The sequence below is a fragment of the Canis aureus genome, chromosome 1 (genome assembly GCF_053574225.1).
Source record: "Canis aureus isolate CA01 chromosome 1, VMU_Caureus_v.1.0, whole genome shotgun sequence".
Lineage (NCBI taxonomy): Eukaryota > Metazoa > Chordata > Mammalia > Carnivora > Canidae > Canis > Canis aureus.
This window is the reverse complement of record NC_135611.1, coordinates 99,271,389-99,292,830: the sequence shown is the minus strand read 5'-3', so window position 1 is coordinate 99,292,830 and position 21,442 is coordinate 99,271,389. Positions and strand designations below refer to the sequence as shown.

General features: G+C 60.6%; 1 protein-coding gene and 2 long non-coding RNA genes across 3 annotated transcripts in view; 2 read left to right on the top strand and 1 right to left on the bottom strand.

Moving 5' to 3' along the window:
- Positions 1-2,935: 2,935 nt before the first annotated feature.
- The window catches only part of WNK2 (WNK lysine deficient protein kinase 2), a 100,449-nt gene continuing 81,942 nt past the window's right edge, over positions 2,936-21,442 (top strand). Inside the window, 1 exon segment of the mRNA XM_077910941.1 lies at positions 2,936-3,592. Within this exon segment, the coding sequence (XP_077767067.1) occupies positions 2,936-3,592 (657 nt within the window).
- On the top strand, positions 4,083-11,076 carry LOC144321606 (uncharacterized). Its single transcript, XR_013387212.1, has 2 exons — positions 4,083-7,449; positions 8,688-11,076. It is a non-coding gene; the product is annotated as an uncharacterized LOC144321606 (long non-coding RNA).
- Positions 12,595-17,710, bottom strand: LOC144321600 (uncharacterized). The gene is made up of 2 exons (XR_013387201.1): positions 15,542-17,710; positions 12,595-13,126 (listed from the first exon to the last, which is right to left on the bottom strand). It is a non-coding gene; the product is annotated as an uncharacterized LOC144321600 (long non-coding RNA).

The window sequence follows — 21,442 nt, the reverse complement described above, 5'->3', positions numbered from 1 at the left end:
GGGAGCCCCCTCATCTGCTGCGGAGGGGTGGGGCATGGCTCCAGCTCTGTGGCCTTGAGCAAACTACTTAAGCCAAAAAGTCTCTGTATTGGGCCTCAACTTACTCATCTGTGATGAAGGACTCATTGTGGCCCTTGGCCTGACAGCTGTAGCAGCTCCGGGTAGTGGCTCCAGTCAAGGCAGCTTGCATGTGTTCTTCTACAGCCTGGCCTCATGGGAGCCTTGGGATAAGCAGCAGAGCAGACGGGCAGTGCTTGTTACCCCATCGGAGCCAGTGGATGGAGGCTCAGAGCTGTCACGAGATCTAAGGACACGGTCCTGGCAGAGCCCTGGTCCTAAGGTCCGCCCAAGGATCCCTCAGGCTGGATCCAGGGACCTGCTGCTGAGCCCAGCCCGAGGGTCCTTGAGAAAGAGGACTGTGACCTGTCTACTGGCTGCTTAGCCCTGGACTCCAATGGACATGGGTCAGCAGAGGGAATGAACTCCCTGTCACTGGAGGCATGTAAGCACAGCTGCCTGAAACCACCCCGGAGGGCTCAGAATGTGTAGCACTCAGTCAGGGACAGGTTCTCCCCACTCCCCGTGGCCTAAGCTGCCTCTGTGATATGGGGGTATGGCTGCCATGCTATGCACATCTGCCAGCTGGGGGTGGGCATAGCCTGCAGGCAATGCTGTGAGTGTCCAGCTGTGTCCTTTGTCACCAGACGGGCACGGTGCTCGCTCGTGGCCAGGGTGGCCCAGAAAGCAGGGAGGAGGCCAGGCTGCCTCAGGTCTGTCCACAATGCACTCAGCTCCACCTCTCCTCAGTCTCCCTTGGACAGGCCTGGCTGGGGATGCCTCCCAGACTGACAGAGTCTTGGAGGAACTGGCAGTCTTCAAGGTGGACAAACAGGATGGGCAGGCTGCTTCTGCAGGGGAAACTGAGGCTTGCTACAGGAGGACTCAGCTACAGTCCTGCAAATGGCAGGTTAGCGGTCTCTAGGCTCTGGACAGAAAGAGCCTCAGCAGCTCCTGCCCCCATCCCCGGGCCTGGGAAATCCCACTCAGATCCCTGCCTCGTGGCGTCTCAGGCCAGCGGGGCTGGTGTTGGAGGTTGTCCCTTCTTCCTCCGGGCTCTGGGCTGGACAAGAGGTAGATCTGACAACTGGAGAGCATGTGCCAGTTGCCCAGCTCAGCACCACTGCACCGTGGAACCACACTCTGAGGGGAGAAGCTCCGTCTGCAGCATCTGCCCACGTCCATGGTGCAAGTGCTCGCAGCGCCACAGGGTGTCAGTGAGTGGAGCTGGGAAGGGCTGTCGGCCCTGGTGCATCAGTCGTGACTGGCTCCAGCAGTTGGGAAGTCAGCTGCTCTGGGTGACAGCAGCTGGGCACACCCCTCATAACTGTGATGGTCTGAGGTCCCCTGGGGTACTTTGTGCCAGGGCCTTGGAGCCCACGGGCAGCCCTAGGTCTGGTGGCATGCCAGAGCAGGGGCAGCGCCAAGCTGGGCACCACTGCACAGCTCCCCTGGACAGAAGAGCTCAGGGCCTCCCAGGGCATAGGGCTCTGAAATGAGCACAGAGGTCTTTGCCATTAGGCCACCTCCTGGAAATAAGGTTCAAGATGCCCGAGACAGGGTTCTGTCTGGGAGACCAGAGGAGAAAGAGGGAAGGAGAGATCAGGAAAGGCTCCCAGTGGGAGGTGGCATTTGTCCGGGGTGGGGGACGCAGAGCGCTGTGGGTGCAGGGGCTCCCGGAAGCCTCACAGGCCCCTATGCACTAGCATCCCAGTGCAGCCTCTGTCCTAGAAGCTCTGGGACTTCGGGCCTCCGTCTGCTCAGCCGCAGAGCGGGCATGATGACCACAGCACCCCCCTCCTGGTGGTCAGTCCCCATGGATCCTGTTGAGATGCAGGGGGAAGGACACTCCACCCCTCCCAGGCTCAGCCCCGGGGCTGGGGTCTCGAGCTGCCCTGCCGCTGGGGATTGTGGGGGGACCACCGGCCGGGCCTTTGCCTTGCAGCCCGCCCATTCTGCCCTGGCGCAGGGCTGCGAGGTCTGGCGCGCCGGCGGGGCCAGGCGAGGACGTGGGTGGACAGGCGGGACCCTCCGCGGCCAGCAGCCCGCCGGGCATTCCAGAGCCCGGCCCCGAGCCGCGCGGCCGCGGGGAGGGCGGGGACCAGAGCCGCCCGCCCGCCCGCAGGTGGCCGCGCGCGCCCACGGCCAGGTGGGCGTGCCAGGCCCCGCCCTCCCCGCGCCGGCCGGGGGCGGGCAGCCGAGGCCCCGCCCTCCCCGCGCCGGGTCGGAGCCGGTGCCCGAGCGCAGCAGCGCGGAGCCGGAGCAGCACGCGGGAGTGCGGCCCCGCAGCGGGCCGGACGAGGGAGCAGCGCGGAGACCCGGCCCGGAGCGAGAAGCCCGGCCCCGACAGCGACTCGGCCCCCGGCCCCGGCCCCGGCCCCGGCCCCGGCCCCGGCCCCCGGCCCCGGCCCCAGCGCGGCCCCGCTCGCCCCGCCTGCCCCGCCCGCCGGCCCCGGGCATGGACGGCGCCCGCTCGCCCTGTGAGTGCGGAGCCCCCCGCCCGCCGCCTTTGTGTGCGCGCCGCGCCGCGCCGCCGCAGCCCCCTCCCCGCGCCCCTCCTGCGCCCCGGGCCGCGTCCTTTGTGGTGGAGCCGCCGCCTGGCCGGTGCCTCGCTCTCTCCGCGGGGACCCCAGGGACGCCCGGAAGCCCCCTCCCCGGCTCGGCGGGGCGCGCGAGCCTCTCCCCCGGCCTCCGCCGCAGCCCGCCCCCGGGGAGGCCCCGGCGGGCGCCCCCGGCCCCCGCAGCCCGGCCGGCGGGTCGCGGTGCAGACCCTCCCCGGGGCGGGGGGCGCGCGGGCGGGCGCGGCGGCGCCGTCCCCTCCGCGGCCGGGCAGGTGCGGCGGCGGGCGCTCACGCGGCCGGTGTCCTTGCCCGCAGAGATGGACGGCGATGGCGGCCCCCGCTTGCTGACGGAGGCCGGGCGCGGCGCGGGGCCCGCGGGCATGGCGGAGTCGGCGGCGGTGCCGCGGGCGCGGGCGGCGCGGCCCGGGCCCCAGCGCTTCCTGCGGCGCAGTGTGGTGGAGTCGGACCAGGAGGAGCCGCCGGGCCTGGAGGCGGCCGAGGCGCCGAGCGCGCAGCCCCCGCAGCCGCTGCAGCGCCGGGTGCTCCTGCTCTGCAAGACCCGCCGCCTCATCGCCGAGCGCGCCCGCGGCCGCCCCGCCGCCCCTGCAGCCCCCGCGGCCGCCGCGCCCCCCGGCGCCCCAGCCGACCCCGGCCCCGAGCCCGCGGGCGCGCAGGAGCTCCGCCCGGACCCCGCGCCCTCGCCCCCCGGCGACCCCCGGGAGCAGCAGGAGGCGGCGGCGGCCGCGGCGCGGGAGGACGCGGCGGCGCCCGAGGCGAGGCCCGAGCCCGGGCGCGCGCGCCGGGAAGAGCCCGAGGAGGAGGAGGACGACGAGGATGACCTCAAGGCCGTGGCCACCTCCCTGGACGGCCGCTTCCTCAAGTTCGACATCGAACTGGGCCGCGGCTCGTTCAAGACGGTCTACAAGGGGCTGGACACGGAGACCTGGGTGGAGGTGGCCTGGTGCGAGCTGCAGGTGAGGGTGCGGGCGGCCTGTGCGGTGGCCCGGGGTGCGTCCGCGCCGGCCGGTGGGGCTTGGAGGGCGTGTGTGACGGTGGGGCTCGGCTCGGCTCGGCCGGGTGGGCCGCAGCCAGGTGTCTGTGCGCAGCGGAGCGCGGCTGCGGGAAGCCAGCGCCTTCTGGAGCCCGGCGAGGTGGAGGTGCCCCGGCGGGGACGGTGGCGGCGGGGACGGTGGCGGGGCTGCGCCCACCCGGGTCTGTGCGAGGTGGGGTTGCCCAGGGCCTGGAAGTGCCTCCGCGGCCTCCCCGCGCTCCCAGAGCCCAGGGGCTCGAGAAATGGACGTGTCAGAGGTCGTAAGACCAAGTCGTACAAAATGCAGGGAGGGTTGGGGCTCCCCCCCTTTTTTTTCTTTTTCTTTTTCTTTTTTTTTTTTCTTTTCTTTTTGATGCAAAGGCTCTGGACATGGATTTTTCATAACCTTGCCCTCACGTTGGCTGTGTCAGCCCTAGCCCCGGAAGATTATATAAACGGTAACCTGAGCTGCCTGGGCCAGCCTTGGAAGCCAGAACAGTGCCCGGCAGAGCGGTGTTTACAGGCCCTCCCTCACTGGGGGGGAGGTGAGGGGGTCAGCTGCCAGGCGTGGGGCTCTCCTGAGCAAGGAGAGCTGGGGGCCGGGTGTAAGCCTACCCGGCACCCTGTGAAGTTAGCGGAGCCTTCCAGGCCTGATGCAGGGCAGCTCGCCACACTGCAGGCTGCCTGCCTCTGGCTCAGAAACTGGGTTCGGTTTGTCTGTCCTTTGGGCCCCTGCAGCATGGCCTGTGTGTGTGTGAGCCCCATTCACTTGGTGGGTGTCAACCTGTCCTTGGCCCCTCTCCAGAGACAAAGAACTGCGGAGGCCACCCTTTCCTGCAGTCCCTTGGCTTTGCAGTAGGAATGTGGAGTTTTGTCGGCAGGGCTGGTGGCATCCAGTGGAGCCCGCCAGGAGGGATCGAGTCCTGCTTCCTCGTGGCTGAGAGGTGGCTTTGGTGGTTTGTGGTCTTGGGGCCCTGGTGTGCCAAGGATGATGGCGTGGCTTGAGCCTGCTCCCTCCCTGAGCAGCAGGGCTTCGCTGCCGCAGGAGAAAGGGAGGACCACAGAGGAGCCGGGGACCCCAGGTTTCCGAGCGGGCCCTGTGCCTTCTCTCCCCACCCTCTCCCTCTCACCAGGTGACCCTGCCTGGCGCCGCGGGCCCCCACTGGTGCTTTGCCTTGGAAGGAAGGCCAGTACAGGGTGGCGGGCAGGACTGGGGGCGGCAGCAGGCGGGCTCTGAGGTAGGCCTCAGCCGTGATGAGGCATTGCAGGCGCACATGACCCTTGGAAGGGTTCTTCGTTTCCGTTCCCTGTAAGGTAAGGCAGGCGGCTCGGCTCTGCCTCCAGCTCCCTGAGCAGAACACAGGCCTGGAGCCTGGCTGCTGTCCAGGGGTCTTTTATGCCTGGACTCTGGGTGGTGGTGGGAAGGCTGGAGAGGGCTTCCCGAGTGTCCTAAACAGGAGGTGCTGGGAGTCCCATCGGCGGGACGCTGTCCTTGTAATTCCCCCGACGACGGGGCAGCTAGTGTTTCCTCCGGTTCCTTGGGCAGCATCTGGGGTCAGCTGCCTCTGCTGGGCCGGTCCCGGGGGGCCCTATGGGAGATGGGGTCTGGAGCAGTCGGGCAGCAGCCAAGAGCCCGGGGGTGTCCAGTGGCCTCCTCGCCAACCAGGAGGCTGTTATATACCATGTGTGTTGTTGGGGACCCCCCAAGGTCACCCTCGAGGACACAGGCAAGAGAGGAAGCTTCTATCCTGGCAGGCCATCCTCTGTGGAGGAGGCGAGGGTGCGAGGAGGGCTCTGGGACCACCATGCGGCCAGGCAGGGCAGCAGGTGGCACGTTGGGTTTGTGCCCGGGGAGGGGTTTCCTAGTGCCCCGCGTGGAGGTGCTCATCAGCTCCCGGCCCCCAGGATTGCTGTGGTCAGTGTCCCGGTAGAGGGTGGGTGACCAGGAGCTGTGCCTTTAGCATGGAGAGCTCCGTAGCCTCCCCTTCCTCAGCCCCCTGGAGATACCTTGGCTGGCGGCTTTGGAATGCCCCAAAACTGACTCTCCAGAGTGTTTCCTTCTCCTGCCCTTAGGACGCTGGGGGGGCAGGTGCACCTGGTGGCCTCCGCCAGAACAGAGGACAGCGCCTCGCCAGAGCGGGAAAGGCAGTGTCCAGACCTGGGGCGGGGGTTGGCTCCGAGGACGACCTCTGTGAATCAGTGTGGGAAGGGCTCTGCGACCAGGCATGGTCCCTCCTCAGTCCTCAGGACAGCCCGAGCTCACGTTGGCTGTTAGAGGGAAGCCATTTTAAAGTATTACCTCCCTGCCTTTATTCTTTTGAATGAACTTTTAATCTGGTACCAGACATGTTATGAGAGCAGTAGCAGAAGTACATGCACACACCCCGAGGGGCTGCCCCTGCACATGTCCCATGTCCCCCGTGCTGTCCCTGGCTAGCTCTGGGCCTGTGTAGACCCAGTCCCTGTGTAGGGGCAGATCTGAGGGAACCTGCTGCCACCTCTGAGCCAGTGGGGGTCCCTGAGGGCAGAGAGCGCGGCCAGCCCAGGTGCGGCTGGCACCTGGAAGCTGTGTCAGGTGGGCTACTGGCCTCCCCAGGGTTGTTTGTCACTTGTGTCTTCTTCAGGATCTTGGAGAGAGCCTGGTTTCAGTATCCCCTGTCTGTGGCCCTGCCTTCGGGGAAGCTGTGGTCCGTCTTCAGGAGGCTTTGGGAGCTGCTTTTGCAGGGCTGAGCACTGCTCCGGGGTGGTGGGGGTGTCCCTCCTGGGACCGTGCTTCTTGTGCTGGAGTTGGGGCCTGCGTGCCCTGTGGGGGTTGTGCTGCCTCATGGGGGTGTTGATCCTGGACCCTCTGCTGGGAGTACCTGTGGGGCCCTCGTAGGGCAGGATGAATCTACAGATAAGCTGTGGGGGGCTGAGCACAGCAGCCAGGCACGGGTTCCCAGACCCCGTGGGTGCTCTCGTGATGTCGTCCTCTGCTCTGCCTTGCCCAGGGGTGATTGGGCTTCCGAGGGGCACGCCAGGCCTGGAGACCACAGGGCCTGCTGACAGGGGACCTCTGGTATCCCCCTTGTGTGTCCCCAACGTGCCTGCCATACCAGATGTCTATGTGCCGCTCACCTGGCTGCACCCGGGGAGGCTTATTGCGTGTGGGTGTGTGGGTGTGCTGGGTGTGCCCGTCCCCTTGTTGCCCTCAGAGCATCGTGGGTCAGCCTCCCTCCAGTCCAGCCCAGCAGACCCTCCATGGCCGCGTGTGCCCCACCTGTGTCTTCCGCAGACCAGGGACACCTGCTGTGCTGGGTGGCTTCGTACCCGGGTTGAGAGGCCCCCTCGGTGGCCTTGTGTGCTCTCTCAGTGGCCATGCGTGGTCAGACCTGTGAGTGGGGGCTACATGAGGAGGCCGCTGTGCTTGCTGGAGCATGATGTGTGGCCCTTGGGGCCCAGGTGGACGCTGGCTGCTGGGCATCTTGCGTGTCTTTATTTGCACATGATGTGATTGTGCAGTTCTGTCGACAACTGGGGTTTGAAGTCAGCAGGCCAGCATAGAGCTTGTTGCCTTGAGCCACGTTCTCCGTTTCCGATGCTGGGCCCTTTGTGGTTCTGGTTCTGGTTTGGTTGCCGGGAGACCTCTGTTGACAGGCTCTCTGTCCCCCTGCCTTTGCAGCCCTGGGGTGCCATGTTGGGGGGCAGTGTGGTCAGCAGTGATAGATGAGCACCCCAAGCTGTGGTCACTGTTGTGGGCGCCCTGGATGCTTGTGGCATGTTCCCACGGCTCAGCAGGTGCCTTTCAGGGCATCTTCGGAGGTGGGCTGAGCCAGATTCGGGCCTGATGATGGCCAAGTCACATGGGCCCCAGACTCAGTGTGGGGGGCTAGTGGGCATCCTCACCCCCCAACTGCCAGTGTCATTTCTGGGTCGTGGCTTAGGCAGGTGCACAGGCTTTGCAGGTGGGCTGTTAGCTGGAACACAGGTGGTGGGGAGCTGTCCCAGGAGGTTCCAGATGCCAGGTCCCCTGTCAGCGGCACAGGCGGCTGTGGCTCATTGGCCCAGCTGGCATTTGTTGAGCGCATGCCCTGGTTCCAGCCTGGGGGAGCGGGACAGACCACCCCACGGTGGGAGAGCAAGGCCCTTACAGAGGAGGGGTGTTTTCTAGAAGCTTGTGGGAGGCGGGACGGACACGTGTCGGGGGAGGCCATCCTGAGGTCCTGGGCTGGCAGGCTGGCCCTGTGCGTGGCTGTAGGCCTCACTGGGGGCCTGTAGCTCCAGCCCAGCTGTAGGCTGAGGCTGGATGATGTCCAAGGTGACAACATGGAGCTTCAGGTCAACCTCTCTGAGGGAATAGAACTTGACCCGGTCAATGGAGTTTCGGGCTGTGTGCCTGGGTCTCCTTTGCCCCACATGTAGCCGAGTGGGGTGGCAACTGGCCTAAGGTGCTGGGGGGCATGTAGGAGCCTGGCAGGTGGGCTGGGCATCCCAGGCCCACAGTGTCCCCGTGGGGAGGCCTGGGGAAGGCACCTGCTGTGAGCCTTGGTTTACCTGCTTGTGATGTGGGAAGAGTGCAGGCTGACCGTCCTGGGGTGGTCGGGACTGTCGGGAAATGTCTGGCATCGAGCCCTGAGCAGGGTGAAGCACACCCTGCACATGATTGTGAAAGCAGAGACTGGAGTGAGAGCTGGCTGACCCTAGAAGAGCATGGAGGCCTGCCTGCAGGCGTAGTTGGTCCCCGTGGGGTAGGCCCCCCAGGTGCAGGCGGGCTGGGGCCTGTGCTCCCTGCTGGGTAAGGGAGGGTGTGACCCCGGTAGCTGGAGTTTCTGAGGAGCTGCCGAGGATCTGCCTGTGGCCACACGCAGATTAGGGCCCATGTTGGGTGTGGAGAGGCCCCAGGTGGGGATGGTTGGCTGCAGGTTTTCTCACTTCAAATAAGTTTTCAGACCTGGTTCTGTTCCCCGGAGGGCTGAATTCTAAGATTTTCCGGACTGCTCGATCATTGCCTCTCATTGGTGTCAGCTTTCTTTAAATACACGTTAAGTTTTTTGGAAAAGGATAAAAGAAAGAAGATGAAGACAGTGTGGAATGGGCGAAAGAGCAGACAACTGGTTCAACGAGACAGGACAGACCCACGTGATGGAGTTAACCGCCCTGCGACAAAGGAGCAAAGGGAAATCAGTGGAGTGGAGGCCGTCTCTTCAACACAGGGTGTTGGAACAACTGGACGTCCACGCGCAAAGAAGTGAACCCACATGCAGACCTTACTCTTCTCACTCCTTCCTCCTGTCACCTGTCTCCCCATCCCCCCCACCTCCCCTCTGGTACCAGCAGTGTGTTCTCTGTAGCTAAGAGTCTGTTTCTTGGTTTCTCTCTCTCTGTTTTGTTTTTTAAATTCCACATATAAGTGAGATCATATGATATTTGTCTTTCTCTGACTGACTTCACTCAGCATAATACCCTCCAGTTCCATCCACGTCAATGTAAATGTTAGGTATTAATCCTTTTGATGGCTGAGTAATATTCCGTTGTATATGTATATACCACATCTTTATCCTTTCATCTGTCAAAGGACATCGAGGCCCTTCTACAGTTTGGCTATTGTAGACATTACTGCTATGTACACTGTGTGGCAGGTGTCCGGCGTTTTACTGCATCTGTATCTTTGGGGTACATACCCAGTAGTGCAATTTCTGGGTCACGGGGCAGCTCTATTTTTAACTCCTTGATGAACCTCCACAGTTTTCCAGAGTGGCTGCACTGGTTTGCATTCCCGCCAGCAGTGTAAGAAGGTTCTCCTTTTTCCACATCCTCTCCAACATTTGTTTCATGTCTTGGTAATTTTCGCCATTCTCACTGGTGTGAGGCAGGATCTCCTTGTGGTTTTGGTTTGTATTTCCCTGATGCCAAGTGATGCAGAGCATTTTCTCATGTGGTTGTTGGCCATGTGGAGGTCTTCTTTGGAGAAACATCTGTTCATGTCTCCTGCCCATTTCATGACTGGATTGTTTGTTTCTTGGGTGCGGAGCTTGATAAGTTCTTTATGGATCTTGGATACTAGCCCTGTTGTCTGATGTGTCATGTGCAAATATCTTCTCGCATTCTGTAGGTTGTCTTTTAGTTTTGTTGACTGTTCCCTTTACTGTGCAGAAGCTCTTTATCTTGATGAAGTCCCAATAGTTCATTTTTGCTTTTGTTTTTCTTGTCTCTGGCAATGTATCTAGTAAGAAGTTGCTGTGCCCAAGGTTACAGAGGTTCCTGCTTGTGTTCTCCTCTAGGATTTTGATGGTTTCCTGTCTCAAATTTAGGTCTTTCATCTATTTTGATGTTATTTTTGTGCATAGTGTGAGAAAGTGCTCTAGTTTCATTCTTCTGCGTGCAGTTGTCCAGTTTGCCCAGCACCATTTGTGGAAGAGACTTTTTTTTTTTAAACGTTGGATGTTTTTTCTTGCTTTGTTTAAAATTAATTGACTCTGTAATTGTGTGTTCATTTCTGGGTTCTTTATTCTGTCCTACTGATCTGTGTGTCTGTTTTTGGGTCAATACCATACTCTCTTGATCACCACAGCTCTGTAATATAACTGGGAGTCAGGAACTGTGATGCCCTCAGCTTTGCTTTGCTTTTTCAAGGTTGCTTTGGCTATTGGGGGTCTTTGGTGGTTCCATACCAATTTTAGGATTGTTTATTGCAGATTGCTTTGGGTGGTGTAGACATTTTAACAATATTGGTTCTCCCCATCCATGAACATGGAATGTTTTTCCATTTCCTTGTATCCTCTTCGATTTCCTTCATCAGTGCTTTATAGTTTTCAGAGTATAGGTTTTTGCCTTCCTTCATTGGTTTTTTTCCTTGGTATTTTATTGTTTTCATGGCAATTGTAAATGGCATTATTTTCTTAATTTGTCTTTCCACTACTTTCTTATTCTGTATAGAAATGCAACAGGTTTCTGTACATTGATTTTGTATCTTGGGACTTTACTGGTTTCATTGATCAGTTCTAGTCATTTTTTGGTGGAGTCTTTAGCGATTCTCTATAGAGTATCATGTCATCTACAAATAGTGAAATTTTTGTTTCTTCCTTACCAATATGGATGCCTTTTATTTCTTCTTGTCTGATTACTGAGGCTAGGACTTCAGTGCTGTGATGATCAACAGCAGTGAGAGTGAGCATCCCGGTCATGTTTGTGACTTTCAGGGAAGAGCGCTTAGTTTTTACCCATTGAGTTTGTTAGCTTGGGTTTTTCATATATACGTGTATACCTACACGTATGTATAACTGTTGAGAGCTTTTTTCCAGAATGCATGTTGTACTTTCTCAAATGTGTTTTCTGCATCTATTGAAACGATCACATTGTTCTTGTTGATGGGATCTATCACGCAGATTGATTTGTGCATGTTGAACCCCTGCAGCCCAGGAATAAATCCCGCTTGATTGTGGTGAATGATTTTTTAATGTAGTGTTGGATTCAATTTGCTACTGTTTTGTTGAGGATTTATGCATCTGTGTTTATCAGGGATGTTGGCCTGTAGTTCTCTTTTTTTGTGCGGTCTTTGTTTGGTTTTGGTCTCAGGGTGATGCTCTTGGCAGTGACATTTTAGGTACAAACCAAGGGCACAATCATGGGAAAACAAAACACAAACTTTTGCTGTCGCATAACATAAAGGAATTCCTAAAGCTCAGCAGTTAGAGAACAAACAACCTGATTGAAAAACGGGCCAAAGACCTTATTCAACAGACACCTCACCGGAGGAGACAAGCAGACAGCAAACAAACACGTGAAAAGATGCTCCACGTCACGTGTCAGCAGGGAAATGCAGATTAAAACAGGATCCCATCGCTCGCCTGCTGGCCCAGCGGATGTCCAGGACACCAACAGCACCTGGTGCACCCCGGCAGGCTACAGGGGACACAAGTTGCCACCCTCGCTGCTGAAGATGGCTCCGCAGGTTCTCACAAGACAAAACATGCCAGGGGTGCGTGGGGGGCTCCGTCGGTGAAGCCTCTGGCTTCAGCTCAGGTTGTGACCCCAGGGTCCTGGGATCGAGCCCCATATCAGGCTCCTTGCTGGGGGAGAGGGTCTGCTTCTCCCTCTGCCCCAACCCTACTCTCTCTCTCGCTCTCCCAACTAAATAAAATCATAAAAAAAACCCCACAACCAAAGAAGCTAAACACGCTCTTGCCATTTGATCAGCAGGCAAACCCTAGGTGTTGACCTCAACCAGCTAAAAAACTTAACTGCACACAAAATCCCACACTCTGATGTTTACCCAGCTTTATTAGTAATTGCCGACACTCGGAAGCATCGGGAACGTCCTTCCGTGGGTGCTGGACACATCGGCCGGGTCCATGAGCCCAGGGAAGGTGACTTGGCAGCGAAGGAGATGTGCTGCCAGCTGTGGGAAGACAGAGATGAGCCCTAACTGGACGTTATTAAGAAGAATGTGGGTGGAGAAGGTTCCAATGACGTGAGTTCTGGAAAAGGCTCAGCTATACAGCTGTGAACAGGTCAGGATTGCCACAGGCCGAGGCGGGGACCGGGTGATGGGGGGCGGGGGGGCTCAGGGCGTTTACAGGTAGTGAAGCCACCCGTGAGGTGAGGCAGAACCACAACCCGCTACGGAGGGAGATGCCTCGGTGAGGAGCTCACCTGTAGGAGCTCACCTGTAGGCCAGCCGGCAGCTGTCAATGTCCCTGATGTGCATGTTGACAAAGGGAGGCTCTGTGGGGCGAATTTTGTCTTTCCTGCTAAATCCTTGCAGGGACCTAGTACCTCTGCAAACACGGTCAGAAAAGCCACCGTCACAGCCACCTAGATAATGCCTGATTCCAGTCCCCTTTATGTTCTGATGTGGCCTGACCTTCGGGTTTTTGTCCCTACACTGTGGGTGTTCTGCACCTGTGGCCTCTATCACAGGGCGTCCCGGGATTGATTCACCCACCCACACATTCATTCATTCATTCATTCAGTTTTTTAGGATTTATTTTATTTTTAGAAAGAGGGCATGTTTGCGTGTGGTGGGAGGGGCTGAGGGAGAGAGGGAAACCTCAGTGGACTCTGCCCTGCGCAGGGGGCCATGTGGGGCTGGATCCCAGGATCCTGAGATCACCACCTGAGCTGAAATCAGGAGTCGGGTGCTCATCCGACTATGCCATCCAGGTGCCCCAGGGGGCTGTGACAGGTATTAAAATCTTTCTGTGTCTAAAGGGTCTTCTCATGCCGTTGGTTTTTACATGGAGGCTGTGGTTCAGGGTTTGTCGCTGTCTGTGTGCTGTTCTAGAAAGTTCTCCACTGGGCTGGCTGTGCGGGGAGAAGCTGGTGCTGGACTGAGTCTTCCTGGGCACAAGGCGGCAGCTCTGGGTTAGGGGCTCCCTGTAGGTCTATCCAGGGGTGTTGGTGCCAGGAGGGCCCGGACAGGTGGTCCCTCTCACACCCGCCTTCCTGAGGTGGTGAGTCTCCCAACATGTTCAGGAGGGAGGCCTCCCCACAGTGATCCCTGAAATAAAGATGCCACAGTATGAGCCCTGGGGCAGAGGAGCCACTGGGGTGGAGGGGCATGTAGTGAGGCTTGGCTTGGGGCCCCGCATCCTGCCCTGGCCTGGGGCCTTGTCCATGGGGAAGTCTGGGCATGGCTATCAGCTGGCTGCAGCCCCAAGGGGTGGGGAGGCCCTTCTCAGGCTCCCAGACCACTTGCGCACTAGTTGGGTCTGCAGAACCACCATGAGAAATTTTGGGTTTCTCGCTTTTACAGGAGAGGGGTCTCGGCCTTGGGTGAAGGGTGGGGGCTTTTGTTGGCGGGAGGGGGTCAGGCTGTGGGAGGGTGCCCGCCCAGGTCTGTCCGGATACCTCATGTCTCCCCCCGCCACCCCGGACACCTTACCCCTCGTCAGGCTTCCTCCCGCACCAGCGATGCTGTCTCCATTTCCCCACAAACATTTTATTTAGAAAAACTTAGGGAAGTTGGATGGCCAGGGTCTGTGTCCTGCCATGTGTCTGGTCCCTGTGGCTCCGCGCACTTGCCCCCTTGCGTGCCCATGAAAGCACCTGTGCGTCTCGCTCATGTCTGACTTGGTGACCATGCTCTGCCACAGGCTGTGCCTCCCAGTGGAGCTAATCGGGTTTGGGTCCAGGATCCAGGCCCCAGTTGTGAGCTATGTCTGGTCGTCATGTCGGTTTTTGTCTAGCACAATCCCTCCGCTGTGTCCTGTCACTGTCTGAGTCTTTGTCCACTGCCATGTCCCACAGAGACTGTGTCCTCGCAAGGTGCCCCTGGGGGCGTGGGTGCGGGTCTCTGGCCAAGGCAGGTCCAGATCAGGTGACGAGGAAGGGACTCTGTGAGGGAGGGGCTGCTCTGCTGCCCCACTATCTCTGACCTGGGGCCTTGGGGTCTGGGGACACTGTGGCTAGAACCATCCAGACCTTGGGAAGGATCATGCTGGACCCTCCCAGGGGGTCAGCAGTGGAGCAGGACCCGAGGCAGGACGCTGGGCTGCGGGTGCGGGGGCTCTGGGGCTCGGGCTGCAGGCCTCCTGCCTTCGGGATCAGGGAGCCCCAGGGGACCACACCCCAGTCCTCCATTTGGGCTGAATCGTCCATGCCCGGAGCCCCTGCTGGCTCTGTTCACTCCTCTGTTCACTCCAGCATTGGGCTGCTGGGCGGGGGCGGGGGGGTTGTGAGGACATGGGGGTGCTGCAGGGTGGGGTTCCCTAGGGACCCTTCTGGGAAGGTGCTGATGGGAGGGACGCCGACACTGCCCCAAACCTCTTTCCTGATGCGGCAGCCCTCACCTGGGCCCCTGCCCTTCTTTCCGCTGTTTTCTGTGCTTTGGTATTTTTGCAAAGTCATGATTGTGGTGTCGGAGCTCACACGTGTGACAGTGACTCACAGCCCACAGCCCGCGGCCCGCCTGCCTCCCCAGTCCCTGGGGCCTTTGTGGGGGTGGGCTCACACCCCCACCCCCACCCCAGCCCTGCCCACAGCAGGTGCTGGCCTCCAGCAGGGACCAGGTGCACGGTGGTGGTGGGGGGGGGTCGTCCTGTGTCCTCAGTGCGGCTGTTGTTGGGGCCCCAGAAGGAAGCCACCAGGTTGTGTCTGTGCGCTGGGGAATTCCTGGCTGGGTGGCCAGCACAGGGCCACTGGCACCTGCCTGGACGGCTGTCACACAGCAGTAGGAGGGCCGTCTCCTGGGGGCAGAGGGGCCGTAAGCTTGGGTTCAGGGAGAACTCTGTCGTCACTCTGCACGGGGTCCACGGAGTCACCGCTTCTCAGCAGCCTGGGGTGGAGGGGCCCTTGGAGGAGGACACCCCCATCCTCCGCAGGCAATGGCCCCCGCTCCTGGTGGGCAGCGATGCTGAGGTCTCTGTGCGGAGGGGCCCAGGTGGAGCCGGCCGGCTCCCGGACCGAGGCCCAGCTGTTTTTCTTCTCAGCACCCCCTGAGCTGGACTTTTGAGGGTTCTAGGCGGGGGCTCGGGGCCCAGGCATGGGGGCCAGACTGTGTGGGTGCCCGGGGTGGCCAGGGCAGGAGGGGAGGGAAACAGGAGGGCAATTGTCTCTCAGGGTGATGGCTTGTCTGATCTCAGGAGTGCTTCCCCAAGTGCGTGGAGCTGGGAGGGTGCGGCGAGGGTGCGGCAGAGACCCCAGGGAGGCTGCAGGGGGTGGGACAGGGCATCCCCAGCCCTGGCTGTGGACTGGGTTCCTGGCCTCTGGGTGTCAGCCGACTGCCTGCCCCACCCACAGGGTGTCAGGGTGTGGGTGCAGCCCCGGGGCACCTTCTCGCCAGCTGGGTGGATGTGCTCACACCACTGCCCTCCACTTCCCCCAGCTGCCCCACCTGGCCGGCCCTGGGCTGCGGCCCCCCAGAGGACACGCTGCGTCCTGCTGCAGGAGGCCCCGCCTCGCCCCACCTGCTCACCTGCGCCTCCGCGTGTCCAGGGGAGTGCGGCAGTTGGCTCCCAGCGGCCTGCCTGGAATAGGCCGTGAGCCCCTGTAAATATTTGATGATGGCCGAGATAGCAAACAAAGGGCTGCTCTGTTCCGAGGGATGAGACGGTGATCCTGGAACGTTCCGGCCCCGCGGGCTGCTTCCTGGATGGCTCACGGATTCGCGCTTTGAGGCAGGCCCTTTGTGCTTCTGGGCTGAGCGGGCCCCTGTGGCCTGGTGAGGGGGAGAGGGCGGCCTTGCTAGCTCTCCACCTGGAACCGGCTGGGCCTCTCCGGAGGCTGCCCGCCTGGCCAGAGGTCACTGTGGGGTCTTGCCCTTCAGACGCGAGAAGAGGGACCCATTCTTGGTCACAGGCTCTGGGGAGAGGTTCAGAGAAGCCAGGGGACGAGGGCTTGGCGGGGACACCCCACGGCCCAGCAGAGGGGTGCGCGCCCAGCCGGCACTGTAGGGCCCTGTTGGTGCTGCAGACGTGTCACACGCTTGCCCCTGTGGTCTGCGTGTGGCAGCAGCAGCTCCTGATCCCGTCTTCTCTGCTGGCTGGCTGGGCATGCACACGTGCTGTCTTGGGCTGGCACGCCTGGGGACAGGCCTGCCTGCCCCGGAGTGCTTCCGTGGGAAGGCCGAGCCCTTTGCAGCAGCCCTGCCGACGACCTGGAGCAGGTGCTTGGGTCCTCGCAGGGGAGCCACAGCCCTGCCCTTGGGCGGGGCCTTTGCCCTTGGGCGGGGCAGTACCTGGGGCATCCCGGGCAGCCTCACTGCTGATGGCCTCTGGCAAAGGGTTCTGCTGCCTTCTCTCTGGGGAAGGAGAATACTATGGGCGAGGCCAGGATAGGGGTAGCTGGTGGAGGTTGAGTCACGAGGGTATAATTATTAGTGGTTGTAATAAGCAGGGTGGCAGTTTCCTGCCAGTGCACCGAAGCCCTGTGCAGACCTGCTCACCTTCTCTGGTTGAGCCCTGGCTGCACCCCAGGGAGGCTGGCCTCTACTTACGGAGGCCGTGGTGCTGGAGACACCCTCACTGCCCTGGCAGGCAGAGGTGGCCCGGGGATGGTTGGCAGGGAGTCTGCAGGGGCAGCTGCCCTTTCCAGGCCCAAGGGTATGTGGGAGGCTGGGTGGGGGCTGCACGCCTCAGCCTGTAGCTTTGCCCCCTTACGGGAGGGACTCTGCAGGTGTACTTGCGTGAAGAGCCCTGCTGGGGGTACCCGGTGTCATCCCTTGGGTGCTGACCACAGAAGGACGTGGTGGCCTCTAGAATGTGGACAGGGGAGAGAATCTCTGAGGAGCCCCCCCGGGGGGGGTGGCCCTGTGTAAACCTTGTTGACTTGGCCTGGAGGCCTCCTTCCTGCCTCTGGCTCCTAGAGCTCAAAGAGAGAGGGTTTGCGGTGTGGACCGCACGGCATTTGCTGGGCGGCGACAGGAAGTCATCCTGCCTCCTTGTGGACGGCGTGCAGCCCAGGGCCCGAGGGGCCACCCGGACCACAGAGGGCCATGGGCAGGGCTCCTTATGAGCGGTGCTGGGGCCCGCGGGGCTTCGTGTCAGGGGGTGATTGGGTACTGCTCAGGAGCAGCCCAGGTGCCCTGACTGCCTGGCCTGGTCAGTGGGTGTGCGGGGACACTGGGGAGTGGTATGGAAGTCCTCTTCAAGGACAAGGGCAAAGAGCTAGAGGGGAGGAGCCAGGAGCAGTGAGGGTAGTGGGTTGGTGGAGCCCCTCTCTAGGAACCCATCCCTGCGGGCAGCGTCCTGCTCACCCCTCCTGGGGACAGGGCCAGCACCATGGGGCAGAACCTCAGGCAGTGGGGCAGGGCCAGCCCATGGCCCGGGGACTCCTGGAGGGGCTCTGGGGGTCCTGGGGAGCTCAGGCTCCTGCCCCTGGGCCCGGCACTTAGAGGGGTTGGTGCACAGGCCCATCGCAGAGCCACACACGTCCTGGGGCCACAGGGAAAGTAGACCTCATGTGCCAGGTGGGGCCTCAGGGCCCGGGGTCCCTAGGCAGGGAGTCTGGGAGTGGGGTTTCCTCAGGGTTCCACTGGTGGTGCTGCTCCCCTGTGGGGGCACAGTCCAGATCAGAGGGTCAGTGCCAGGCTAGGAGTCAGGGCCATCTGGGGCCCCCCCTCCCTAGGAGGTCCACTTTATGCCCTGCTTTCTGGTGCACACACTGCCCTTCAGTACCCCCCCCCCCCCCCCCACCAGGTCTGGCTCACAGCCCAACTTCCCAGGGCTGGGTGTGCAGGGGGACGCTTGGCTGGTATGGCCTCCACAGCATAGACTCCCCTCCCCTGGCTCTGCCTTCCTCCATCTCTGTCCCCCTCCCCCGGCTCTGCCTCTCCCCCATGTCTGCCTCCATCCCTGTCCTCATCTTTATCCCCCTCCCCATCCCTCCTCCATCCCTGTCCCCTCCCCCAATTCTGCCCCTCCCCCATCCCTCCCTATCCCTCCTCCAGCTCTATCCCCCTCCATCCCTCCCCCATCCCTGCCCCCATCTCTGCCCCCTCCCCATCCCTGCCCCATCCCCTCCCTGAACCCTCCTCATCCCCTGCCATCCCTGCCCCCTCCCTCCCTCATCTCTGTTCCCACCCCCCTGCCTGCTGGAGCCCTGTATCCATAGCAACAGTTACTGCTGTGGAAGCTGGCGCCTGCTCCCTCATCCCGAGGGGAGGTATTTTTGGCACTGCGGAGAGATTTTATTTTATCTTTGGTGTTGACTTTTACTCTTTGAGTGAGCACCGCACAGAGAGAGCTGGGGCAGCTTTCAAGGAGGTCTGAGGGCTTCGCGTGGTTGTGTAGATGCTGGCTCTTCCCTGTAGACAGGGTGGAAGATGCTGGCTCCTGGGAGCTGCCTGTAGGGGGTCCACGGGCTGTTTGGGGCTCAGGGCAGTGACTCTGGGTGATGGGGGGATGGGGTGGCCGTGGTAGAGGCCACTCAGAAGCCCCTCAGCCTCATGGCTTAGCCGGTGGCCATAAGAGCAGAGTTTAGGGTGGTCTTGGGTGTCCCCTTCCAGGACATCTTCCTGCCCCTACAGGGCCCGCATGGATGGCGTCATGTTGGGCTCGGGAGTCGGGACGCCCCTCACTCTCCTGGTCCTGGTGGCCATGAGCACGGGTGCAGTATGTGCAGGTGCAGTATTTGGCACCTGCTGCTGAGGCATCTCCAGGGGGGCACCGAGGAGACTCTGGGGTATGACCCCCACACATGTGGGCGTTGTGGCTGGGCTGTGGATTTCCAGGGGCCCTTGCTTGGGTGCACGTGCCTGGGGAGGGGCAGGTGCACCTGTGTGCCTGTGAGGACTGCTGGGGATGGCCTGCGATGCACCTGCTGTCCTCAGGAGGGGAGTGCCTGAGGAGCAAGCCTAGTGGGTTGTGTGGCCCCGGCCCCTCAGACGCTGGAGATGCCCTCTCCCGGGCTTCCCTGGGACACACGTGGTGGGGTGGCTGGGTGTGCAGTGCCTTGGGGTCCCTGGAGCCACTCCCTGCCTGACCCTCCCTCTCCTCATCTGCAGCTTGCAGGGGGCTGTCGGGCCGGGCCAGGCTGCCCCCGCAGGGTCAGGCCTGGGGCATCTAGATCAGGGGCTGAGGCCCAGTAGAGCGATTTCTGCCTTGTCATCCTGGAAATCCCAAACAGGCCAGAAAGAGAACTGCCGTCCAGCCTCCTCTCTCAGTGTTACTGGTTGTGTCTCGTTCATTAATCTTCCCAAAGTCTGCATCTCGCGTGAGCTCCCAAGTACAGGCTTGGGGGGCAGGGGCCTCGGGTGCCCCCCACGAGGCTGTCTCCTGCCACGTCTGCACCTACAGCACCCCCCCCCCCCAGGCCGGAGCAACAGGGGGAGGCATTCAGGTCTGTGGGTTTTACAGAATGAGGACTTCTGCTCCTGGAAGCTGTTTAGGGAACAGACAGGGGAGAGGGCATGGTGGTCCCCACCCTAGGGAGGGGACAGAGGCAGGCTGAGGGCCGCTCTGCTCATAGTGGGTGAAGTTGAGCCAACTGCAGAGGACTGGGCGGAGAGGAAGTGGTGCCCCCATGCCTGCCTCCTGAAGGCAGCCCTTCTCCTTCACCGTTTGGTCGGCCCCTCGGCCTGCCCCTGCTCTCCCTGTCCCTCCACGGCCGCCGTGGGCAGGCTCTGCTATAAATAGCCGTGCGGTGGAGGCTCGGCGGGCACCCAGGCCACGAGGCTTGGACGGCTTCCCTGCGGGGGCACAGCCTGCCTTCTGGCACGTGTCGTCTGTGTAACGCGGTCTTTGCGTCCTCCTGAAGGCGGTGGAGGAAACAGGTTTCCGTGCGGGAAGAGCACCCGTGCTGTTACCGCCCGCTCGCCCTGCATGCACCCTGCCTGGGCACCTGTGCGCCCGCATGGCCCACTTGGAGGGCGGGGGTCTGTAGGGATTGGGGCATGCTGGGGGGACCAGCTGGGACAGAGGCCTGCTGGGGGTGAAGCCATGTCAGGCTGTGTGGCCCTGTGTGGCGCTGCCTTGGTCAGGTGGCTGTGTGTGCGCCGTGGGGCTCCCAGTGCCCGCTGCCCCATGTGGGACACCTCCCCCAGGCTCCTTCTGGATCGGGGACGCCCGGCACATCTGGTGGGCAGACTCCCTGTGATGAGTGCTACCCCAGAACTGGGGGCCGAGCACGTGGCACAGCCTCAGCAAGAAAGCTGACAATCCATTTGTACAGGTCACACATAGCCTGAGTCCTGGCCCTGGCCCCATCCTGGGGAATCCTGATGCCCATACACGGGAGGGAGGAGCCAGCCTTTGTCCAGATGGACAGAGGACATGCTCAAGGACACTGATACGTGAGGCTGGCCCTTCCCTCAGTGCTCTGTGCCCTGGCAGGCAGGGGCAGTGCGGGGAGGGTGGTTGTGGGGCTGTGGGGTTCTGACTAGGAGTCTGGGGTGGGCAGGCCCTGTGGGGTGTGGAGGACTCCGTGCCATAACGTACCCAGTGTGGTTTGTTTCCTGTGCTTCACCTGCTCGTGGTTGATACAAGCGCCTCTTGAATCTATGTCTGAGTGTCTTGCTTCAGTTTTGGAAAACTTTGGACTTACTATTTTATGCATGTTGCCTTATTCCCATCTTTATGCCTTGTTCTTCCAGAATCCCATTTATGCACAGGTTGGACCTTCTCACCATGTCCTATGAGCTGCGTTTCCTCTTCCTCGTGTTTCCAGCGTTTGTGCATCTGTGTCCCAGTCTGCGTGTTTCCTGTGGGCTTGCCTTCCACTTTGCCGATCCCGTCTCCAGCCATGTCTTACTTGCTGCTGAGCCCCCGTCTCAAGTTCCCTGTTTCCTTTCTTAGTTCCAGTTTCCATTTGGTTCTTAGCACACAGATTTTGGTGAATCTCGGTTATCTATTTGACTTCTTGCATAAGAAAAAGACATTTTTAAGAATTTTTTATGTTTCAAATTTTTTGGATAGTTTTTTATGTTTTTAAATTTTATCCTAATTCCAGTTCACATTCAGTGTAATATTAGTTTCAGGCATTCCTTCCTCCCGTCACCTGTCTCCCCCAGCCCCACGCATTTCCCCTCTCCTAACCATCAGTGTGTTCTCTGTAGCTAAGAGTCTGTTTCTTGGTTTCTCTCTCTCTCTCCCCCACTGTCTCTGTCTCCCCCCATCTCTCTCCTCTTTCTCCCCCCCTTCTGTCTCTTTCTCTCTCTCTCTCTCTCTCTCAGTTACATATGTTCTTGACTACAGCAATCACAGGACTGCTGCTGTCTGTCTGATACAATATTCGGATCCTTGGGGGGGTTTGTTGCTATTGTTTGCCTTTTTCCTCTCTTGCTGTTCTGTCATTTGGCCTTGGCCAGGCCTGGTCGGTCTGGCCATTTTTGATCAGCGTATTTGAAGCTCATGGAGATCTTTGAAATGGTGGGGGATCT